At 42.3% G+C, this 10,561-nt stretch overlaps 1 protein-coding gene across 3 annotated transcripts in view; it reads left to right on the top strand.

The window, feature by feature from the left end:
• The window catches only part of SEMA5A (semaphorin 5A), a 465,422-nt gene extending 455,320 nt beyond the window's left edge, over positions 1-10,102 (top strand). For all 3 annotated transcript variants that reach the window (XM_058564359.1, XM_058564361.1, XM_058564362.1), the window contains 3 exons: positions 1,154-1,201; positions 6,663-6,874; positions 9,493-10,102. In XM_058564359.1, the coding sequence (XP_058420342.1) occupies positions 1,154-1,201; positions 6,663-6,874; positions 9,493-9,612 (380 nt within the window). In that variant the 3' untranslated portion in view covers positions 9,613-10,102. The remainder of the gene's footprint in view (positions 1-1,153; positions 1,202-6,662; positions 6,875-9,492) is intronic.
• The last annotated feature ends 459 nt before the right edge of the window (positions 10,103-10,561 follow it).

Here is a 10,561-nt window from a genome sequence, read left to right on the forward strand (position 1 = left end):
TGCTCAAAAAATGAAAATAGGTTATTTGGCTATTTTAATATGAAGTTAAATGCTTTGGCCATGCTGTGTGTATGTGTTTGCACAGAGAAAAAGAGTTATCCTCTTCATGCAACTTAATATATTTGGGAAAATGGAAACCCACCACTGTTCTCATCTTGGAGAAGAGGTTGGCTGGCTCTTTTGCCAGAGGCTTTTTCCATGTGAAATCTATGTTATTAGTGATAGCTAGTCCCCTGTCACATGCTAACTGTAGGCACAGTGCTAGATGTTTATAAATCATTTCGTGTATGGCCACTCTATGCCTTAAGACTGCCACATGGACTCAAAGAGAGACCAACTTCTTACAAAGTAATAATAGGTAAAACCTCGTTTTCCTCCATTTATGGAAAAGATAAAATTTTAGAGAAAACTGTTAGCTTTAGCCTCATAAGGCACCTCAATCATGTATGGTGTAGAACTGCAGGAGTGTTCATTATTGTTGTTTCCCTCTTTAACCATAAACATACTTTTAATTCTTGTTATCTAATGAAAAATAAGTACAGGAGAGAATAACATTTCTGGATTCCTGAAATGGTATTTTATCCTTGGGGGTTAAAACATCTGGGGGCTCTGCCCTCTCATTGGCATTTTACTTGTGTATTGAATGTGGGTCATGGCAAAGAGCGTGCGTGGGCTCTGAATTGGGACTTGATTTGTTATGGCAATTTCCTTTGAGCTCTGATGGATTGATCCCCCTCTGTGGGGAATGTGACAACACTGGCTTTGATGAGACAAAAGATCTGAGGCAGGAACATCACAGGCAAACCCCGCGGGGGTCCACAGCTGGCAGAATACATTGTCACAGATAATCAGCACATACTCTGGCCTTATTTTGAAGCTATGCCCTGGTTTCAGCCGAAGGGACCATAGCATTTTCTTTCTGTGATGATGAATCTCACCCCTTCCCAATCAAGGTGACCTTGACCAAATACAGCTCAAGTTGATTAAAACAAACAAAGAAATAAATGTAATGTTTTTAAACGATTAATTAAGCTTTTGGAAACTCTGACTCACGTAAAACTCGAAATCATGAGATGTTTTGTAAATGAATCATTAATGTGATCTTCCTTCCCAACATACTTTTCACATTGTGATTCGATTTTTGTTTTTCCAGAAGTATCTGTGGCAAGATCCAGTAGCGTAGAAGAGAAAAGGTGTGGAGGTAAGTTCTTTTTAACTAATTTCTAATTGATTTCTGATATTTTCCAATCACTTCTCTTCCCATATGTTTCACATGATATTTCTGCTGTCGGCTGAGAAAAACAGACTGGAGAAACTCCTGGATCCAAATACCCTATACTTTGGTAGTATAGATGCTAAGGGTCAATTTTGACGTCTGGATCAGTGGTTCTGTAGTGCCGTCCTTACACCAACATCTTCTGTATTCCCTGGCAACTTGATAGAAATGCAGATTTTCAGGCACCACCTCCATCTACAGAATCAGAACCTCTCTGAGTGGAACCCAGCCTTCTGTGCTTTAATAAGCCCTTGAGACGATTCTGGTGGATGTAAGCTTTATGAACTAGTGATCTTGATATTAGCTATAGTTAGATTTCCCATGAGTAAAACTGAATTCAAGCATCTTGTTTAAATTTATAGTGCAAATCCATGGCAGCCAGCCTCAAATCTCCAGACTGCTGAAACGACAAAATTGTAATGGGCGAAATGTTATATACCTATATATCTAGAGGTATTTTTCAAACTTCCCACAGCCCTGAATGACAAAAATCACATTCTCTGGTTCAAATCTATGATAAATCTGGACTTTACTATCTGTTTCTATCTTGTCTGTATGGGAGGGGCTGACTGTCCTTTCCTCAAAGCCCAGCCCCTATCCACCTTTGGTAATCAGTGCCAATATCCACACACAAGATCAGCATCTTCATATGTGGGGCTGATGACCTGTAAATAACCATTCCTGGCATAATCCCTTCCACCAGGGGAGTCCCAGACAGCTCAGCCCGATGGGCTTTGGTCTATCCCTACGTTCAGATGGAATCTGGAGTTTCGTGGGCATGTTCTAGGAATGTACTTACCATTATTAACTACACTGGTTAAGATTTCAGTATCTGTTATATTCTATCTATTTAGTCATCCATCTGTTAATCCATTCAATAATGGATTAAAGATTCAATAATCTTTACTGAATGACCACTCTGCCAGTTTTGTGAGGGGCATCAAGCTTACAGTAGGGACTTAAAGAGCCAGAAATCATATCATCAGAGACCCCACTGCCTAAGAAGAGCAACGTCTAGTGCCTGACCTAGGTCAGTTCAGTGAGTTCAGAGACTGGCAGTTGCTCACTTGGGATCCAGCTGCAAGATGAATGTATGCCAGTTCACATAAAAATAATCATAGCTGTCAGTATCCCTTAATATCTTTAGATCAGTCGCTATGTGCCAGACTCCGTGTTAAATGACAAGAAGTATCCTATTTGGTCCTCACAAAGAGCGTTCATATAGATGCCACAGCCCAGTTCTTTATGTAAAACTCTCGGATGTAGAGAAAGATTTGGGATTCAGCATTTTTCAGATTATAGATGGGTAATATGGGGCATATACTGTATATTACATAACACCCCTGAAGGGTCCGGTAGCCAATCTCTTTAATGATGTTGCCATGAAATGTGGGCAAAGTGAAGGTGCTAATGTTCCTCCTGGCAGTTCTGATCAGTTCTGCAGCAAATGGGTCAGGTCAGGTCATGCTTTGCTTCCAGGTGAGTGATGAAAAATCAATTTTTAGAGATTTTGATTTGGGGAATTTTTGGAAAGGGATGTTAGCCATGTATTTTTTATCTACATTTTATAATTGGGGACTGTGAGGGTCATAGTCATGAGGTCACTGGCCAAAGTTCACACAGGCAATCAGCAGTGGAGCCAGGGTTTGGATCCAAGCAGTGGGATCCGAGTGTGACCTTTAAGCCTGGAGCAGCGCAGGAAAAGAGTCCCAGTACTGAGTATCTGGTAAGATTGTGTCTGGAGGGCTAGAGCCATAGCAGGCCTGGTCAGGTGACACTCTTGGACAACAGCCAGGGTCCAGGGCCATCTGCTGCCCTCAGAGCAGTGTAGATCAATAGGGGAGCAGAGTTTGTAGGGAGTGCTCCCGTCCTAAGGGAGACCAAGACAGAACCTGGGGCTCAACCAGCTGATGCCTCTGCAGCGTTGATGGGCCTTCCATGCCTACCAGAGGTTTGGAAACTGCTTTCCCAGGTTGGCCCTCGTGAGATTGCTATGTAGGGGTCCTTCAAGGGCCTCGAGCACCCAGGAGAACATGGGGCAAAGCCCACTCCTATTGTAAAGTGCTGCTTGTGTGTGTCTGAGCCAGCTGTGCCATAGCTGCACAACCCAGAATCAAGCTTTGAGATGCTATGAATTAAATCAGAGCCTTTAATTACTCTACAGTATTCAGAACTGGTTTTTTTAGATCGTTAAGCTGCTGACATTGACACACACAATAGGCGGGTAAGCTGTCAGATGGATCTGATTATAGGACTACTAGATAAAAACAAGTTCCTAGCAAGGATGTTTTGGGATGTTTAGGGAGACAACATAGATGTCTTTATTCAGTTTGTTGAAAAATCAATCAAAGTTTGCACAGAAAATCAGCCAGTTGAACCAACTGGGTAGTTGGTCTCTATTCTAGCTTTACTGACCAAAAACAATAGCAAAAAGAGCGTAGGCAAAGCGAAGAGCCACACTAAGCAGATTCAAAAGAGATTTAATAGGCACTATTTTTTCCCTATGCAGAGAAATGTAAGCATATTGAAATTTTTCAACTTAGAGAGCTATTTTTAGTTGCACGAGACACAAAGACTATATAATCCTCACAAAGATGTCAGATGGCCCCAGCCTTCCCCGGGCACCTGCAGAAATGATTCATTTGATTAATGACAAAGTATCTGCATATGGAGAACATCATGCATCTTCCATATGTTATAATAAAATATGTTATCAGTGCAGCAGAATGTATTTTTATCTGAGTGTGGCATTGACCCTCGGGAGTCCAAACTTCTAAAGTATGAAAAAATGACATTAGAAATGACAACATGTATGAAATCAGCTCTTGCTTATCTTGGGCACGGCTTTAATGTTATAGTAAAAACTTCTGGTGGTTGCTGGTGGAATGTTCTGGACGCTTTAACCAATCATCACAGGTTGGGAACTGTCCAGCTCTAGAGGCTTCTGACAAAATCAGGAAAGGCCAAGATTTACGAATTCCTTTCACTTTGTTAAACCATTGACCACATGCCCAGGAAGTGAAAAGTTGAGGTGGATGTCAGCAAGTGGATGATACTTTGTAGAATGTTCTAGTAACATCCGCCTGTATCATCCAGCCCCTGGTGCTGAAGACACTGGATGCCTGCATTAAGAATCATGTGTTCATTTGGAGTCTCAATGCAGGTCAAAGTGTGTTGGTCATGGCTCACAGCAAACCCAGAAGGAGACAGCCTCTCTGCACAGTGTCCATCCACCTCAGGACTTGGATCCGTCTCTCAGGGCCCCTGGTCCCTGGAACGCAGTGTCTGGGAGCAGCAAAGCAGCACAGCTTAGAGGGAGAAGTCAGAGTTGAGGGACGGATGAGGGATTCACTTCTACTGCAGATCCCTGGTGAGGTGAAGGCAGTTCAGAGAGTCCTCAAGGAGGAGCCCAGGAGGTTAATGTGCAGACACCCTGGACTTGGGTGCAGGGGACGAACCTGCAGGTCTTCTCTCCCTGAGAGCCCTGGGCGCCTCACTCCATGTCTTGGGGATGCACCTGGGGTCCATGGTGTGACCAGCAGGATCTCCAATGGTCTCATTTGGTTGCAGAGTGGACAGATATGGGAGAGCACGGGTGAAACTGGGCCCTTTGGTCGTGCTCGGAGGGGACACCCTGGGAAGAAAGCCAGATCCTCAGGATGTGCCCTGTGCAATGGGGCCATAAGGCCGGTAACCCTGAGACAACCGGTTAGCCATACAGTGCCAACACAGCGTGGAAGAAGCGAGGTTGTCTTCTGCTTTACCTGACTTTCACTGATCCCAACTTCATGAGCACTGCCCAAATGTTGTCTTTATTCCCTGAAAAGCTCGAAACTTTAATTGTAAAGTGTTATGTCAACACACAATGAATATTTATTTTTTTGTGGTTGTTTCTCAGAGATTACACGGGTCTTGGTTATGCTCCCTTGATGTCACTCAAGCCCATTCTATATTGGAGACATAAGTCCATGTCAGCTCATTTTCTCAACATCTTGCATTTATAATTCAGGGAAAATAACTTAAAGATGCTATTAACTAGAGAAAATAATACGTAAAAAGAGGCTCATTTCCTGACCATTAAATGATCATATTTTATTCCTTTGACACGAATTCTCTATTTCTTTGGAGTAAACCATTTTCTTTGTAAGATCTCCAAAATATAATGTAAGTGAAAAAAATGGCACACAGGATAATATTTACAGGTACACACAGCACATAAGTGTGCAGAATGTCTCCGGAAGAGCACAGGAGAAACTGGTTACAAGTAATTCCCTCTAGGAAAGAAAAAGACTTATTAATCTTGTTTCCCCTCTGCACCTTCTAAATGTTATACAATGTGTGTATATTCATATTCAAAAAACATACAGATGGTCTCTGACTTGCCATGGTTTGACTTTACAATTCTTTGACTTTACAATGGTGCAAAATTTATACACATTTGGTAGAAATCATACTTTGAATTTTGACTTTTGATCTTTTCCCGGGCTAGCGACATGCGGTCAATCCTCTCTAGTGATGCTGGGCAGTGTCAGCGAGCTGCAGCTCCCTGTCAGTCCCGCAATCATGAGAGTAAACAATTGATACACTGACAACCATTCTGTACCCATCCGACCGTACTGTTTGTCACTTTCAGTACAGTATTCAATCAATTACATGAAATAGTCAACACTTTATTAGAAAATAGGCTTTGTGTGAGATGATTTTGCCTAACTGTAGGCTAATGTAAGTGTTCTGAACACGTTTAAGGGAGGCTGGGCTAAGCTAGGATGTTTGGTAGATTATGTGTATTAAATGCATTTTCAACTTACCATATTTTCAACTTACAATAGGTTTATCAAGACATAACTGCATTGTAAGTTGAGGAAGATCTGTAATGAAAAACAGAAGAATTATGTAATTGGAACAAAGTTTTGAATAAAATGAAATGATAAAGGAGAGGGAGAAAATAGTCCGGTTTGAAGATTAGCAGTAATTGGAAGCAATAAATGCATTCTCGCTTTGTTCATGGGACAACGCCATGCTGTATGCAGGGACACTCAGCCTGTTATGGAGCATGGAAAAAATGTTCCCAAGAAACCCCATAGACCATAGATCATGCGGCACTTGAAACAGAAGAACAGTCTTGTACAAGCCTTTAAAGAAAAAAAAATGCTCCTGCTAGCATATTAAGGTGATGGCCAAGACTGATTATAATCTATAAGAACATTAACTTAAAATGTACTGTGCCCACTGTGGAGAAGTGTCTGAGTGGCCATGACATTTCAAAGGAAAGTCCTATGGGGTCGTGAACTTGGAATGGGTACAGGGCTTCTCATCTAAGTGCACTGGGCTTTTGGGTAGCGTGTTCTTTTCTGGTGTAGCATCACTTTTGATGCTGTCTTCCCAGAGTTCAACATGTTCCACATGATCGCCGTGGGGCTGAGCAGCTCCATCCTGGGCTGCCTTCTTACGCTCCTTGTCTACACCTACTGCCAGCGGTACCAGCAGCAATCCCACGATGCCACTGTCATCCACCCTGTTGCGCCTGCCCCTCTTAACACCAGTATAACTAACCACATCAACAAACTGGACAAGTATGACTCGGTGGAGGCCATCAAGGTAAGGGATCGGCAGTGACGGCTGCAGCCAGGAGGCAGGTGGACCCTGGAGGCTGTAGGCAAAGCTCAGCAGTGGTGGCATAGGTGTCAGGGTGGGGGACAAGGTAGAGGGCTCCCTTATAATGAACTGCATTTTTAGCTTTGCTTTGCCTGTGAAAAGATGGCATCTCCTATTGGGAATTAAGTTACAATTTGAACATGGAAACAGCAACAAATAAAATTCTGGAAAATATTGGGTCACTGGGCAACATCCACCTCCGCCTCCGCTGTGCCTTCCGCATCCCAGAGAGGTCTTGCAAAGAGAAGAGCTCCAGGCTGAGGACTTAGACACGCTGGGCAGCAAAATGAGGACCAGGGTTGGGCAATCAAGCTACAGGTCCATTTCAGGAGTCACCAGGATGACATCCTGAGAAAAGTTGTTACATCATAATAAAGACTGTCTCCACGTAATTTTCAAGCATAATGAAGGTTCTTCAGCTTTGCATGTCAGAAAAGTCCTACGTGGCAGGTGTAGGGTGGTATGTTTTGTTGTTTCCAATGGATGATTAATCCCGTGTTTGACCCAGAAATTTAGAGTAAGTGATCAGTCTTCTTCTCATTGTAAGGAAGAAGGGAATGAGAGGGTGTTGGCTTCTGACCTGACAGTTCTGGGTTCGTGAGTCACTTACCAGCTGGGTAAACTTATGCCAGTTAATCACACTCACTGAGCTTCCATTTTCTCCTCAATAAATTGGAGAGAATGAGAATCAAAAGAGGTAATTTATAGAAAATGCCTTGAACAGTGCCTTGTAAAATAAATGTGTTTTTTATTGGAGACATTTTGCATCCTGGTTCAGAGAACAAGTTATTTACTTCTTTGAACCTCAGTTTCTTCATTTTTAAAATGGGTATAACCATACATACTCCCATATCGTTGTTGTGAGGTTGAAATGGACTAAGGTGCATGAGGCCCGGCACCCAGCAAATAGTAGCTGTTGTTGTTATTGTACCTACACAAGAGGCCAGGAGTGTAGCTGGGAAGACATTGAGGGCTCTTGTCCACTGCACTCAACCTCCCCTACGACCCACATGAGTGAAGGATGTTCTCATGAGCTAAGTTACCTAAATTTCGATATTTCTATTAAGTTGGTGGTTCCCCTTAACATTCCTAGGGAGTATTTTGATGCCCTCTCTCTGCTATAATGGTTTCCTTTGAAAGTCAGTTTCCTCCCTATGTGGGAATATGGAATATCTTCAGCTGTTACAACTTCAAGTAGTTGGAAGGTCTTATGTCCTGGGAGCCACAGTGTCCCAACTTGTTTCCTCGCTGCACTGAGGCCCCCATTCTTCACTGCTTAGAGACGAAGTCCATTGATTTTTACCCCCACCGCTTATACCAGGATTGAGAATCCATCAGCACCTTGTACTAATCAGATGACAGAGCTGGGGAATGAAGAAATAGGAGTTAATAACATGCCCCACTTACCCTCTCAGAACCGAGCTCTCAAAGTATAAGGAGGAACATGAGCTCTTTCTATGAGCAAGAACTTTCCAAACAAACCTCTGGAACCCAAGAATGGGGCTCCTCTAAATGTAATTCCAACCTGTCAGCTCATATGTGGGTGCTGTTACTTTGAGCATCTGAAGATAATTTAACTGGTCTTCTGTTCTCACTTAAGATCCAGTAGCCACTTAAGATCATCAGAAATCTTGCTACTATGAGGGCAAAGGACCTGGAGGGCCCTGACTGCTGCCTAGTCTCTAATGAATCCTTCTAGAGCTTTCTTCTGATACCTTGCCCAGACTAGTCCTGGACAGTTGGCCTCTGCCTGTCATCTTACATCTTATTTTGATCCTCTTGATATTTACCCTCAACCTGGGATAGTTCAGCTCTCTGAAAGCACAAGTGACTTTGATGATTACTAATGAGGAAGGGCATCTGTGTCAGAAATGGCTGCAGTGGTCACCTTCTAACAAGTGCAGAAAATGAAAAGAAATTATGTCATTTGAAACTTCATGCAGTGACTTGTTCCGTCAAAATCTCTTATCAATGTGCCTTTCCATGGCAATCAGAAAGCTGCTTAAACATCTACTCAGTTATATGTGGTAACATTCAGTGTTTGCTAATTTGAAATCACTAATCACTAGAGTTTTAGGTTTCCTGGAGGTTTAGCTTGAGGTTTTCTACCTCTTGGAAACTTCCTGACTGAAGTTCAAGCTGGCCCTGTGGCGTAGTGGTTAAGTTTGGCGCATTCTGCTTTGGCAGCCTGGGTTTGCATGTTCAGATCCCAGGTGCGGACCTATGCCACTCGTCAGCCACGCTGTGGTGGTGACTCACATATAAAGTAGAGGAAGACTGGTAAAGATGTTAGCTCAGGGCTAATCTTCCTCAGCAATATATATATATATAAGAATAGACTGGAAGATATCAAAAATTGCCAACCTCATTCTAGTTCTGAGGCAAGTGTTCAGCAAGGCTAATAATTTGAAGAAGCAAGAAAGTGAGAAAACACATTTTAGAATAATGGAGCCTTAGAAGAGAACTCAAATTCAACGTAATTGTCTCCTAATTATATTCTCTTTCTGAAATACTACTTACTGAGTCTTCTTAAATCTTTTATTTTATTTTATATTTTACAGGCATTTAACAAAAACAACTTGATCCTAGAGGAAAGAAACAAATACTTCAACCCACATCTCACTGGGAAGACCTATTCTAATGCCTACTTTACAGATCTCAATAATTATGATGAGTACTAATAGCTCTTATATTTTTGGCTTCTTGTAATTCCCCAGTTCCTCAAGGCCTGTGCTCCATGACTGCTCATGTTTCCAAGACTTCAGAGATGAAGTTTGAATATATTTCAAGTGCATTTCAAGCTGCGAGTGTCCCTTTGCTGCCAAAAATAGATGTCCTTAAAAGCAACAAAAATCTAAATATGACATCGTGAAAATCTGGTCTACAATACTTGATCATTGTTGAATGAGCCATGGTGTGAAGTTTTTTATTGTGTTCAGTCCGTTTTTCCAACAATTCAATTATTTTCTTGAGCTTTTTAATAAATATACCACCCACCTTGGCAGGAGTCTGTAGAAATATGAACGTCGTCTTGCTCTTGAGCGTAAATCTTCATGATGTTTCAATTCAAGAAAATAGGCACTTTATATGAGAGCCTCCCAACCCCTCTACAAAGAGTGCTTAGGTCCATAATGCTGATAAAATGAAGAATATGAATGTGGCCAGACAGTTATTCACCCATCTTTCCAATCTGGATAATACTGTGGAATTCTTGGAAGCAACTTGTGAGTTTGGACTTGGAAAGTTTCTTGCCTGAGGAGGCCCAGGGATTCAACTTGGCTTGCACCTGCAGAGGTGATGGTATGGGGTATGAGACACTGCACCCTTGGTCTTGATGCAGTAACTGTGTTATCACTGGGGGAGGTGAGCATAAGGAGCAGAAGGGCAGACACGATAAAGGGGGAAAGTGTTCTGTAGGTTGCTGCGAAACTAGCCTTATTCTGACTTTTGGATTTCATGGCATTCCAGGGAGCACCTTGCCTCATGGGTAGCCTGGAAGCCCAGCTGTCTCATCCATAATAATGTCCTGAAGAGCCAGTCTATAAAATAACCACTTGTTTCGCATTTGGATAGACTCTACATCTCCTCTCTCCTTGCAAAGAAAAATCTTGAACATTCATGATGCCAATG

This window comes from Diceros bicornis, chromosome 20, assembly GCF_020826845.1.
Source record: "Diceros bicornis minor isolate mBicDic1 chromosome 20, mDicBic1.mat.cur, whole genome shotgun sequence".
NCBI classification, from domain to species: Eukaryota; Metazoa; Chordata; class Mammalia; order Perissodactyla; family Rhinocerotidae; genus Diceros; species Diceros bicornis.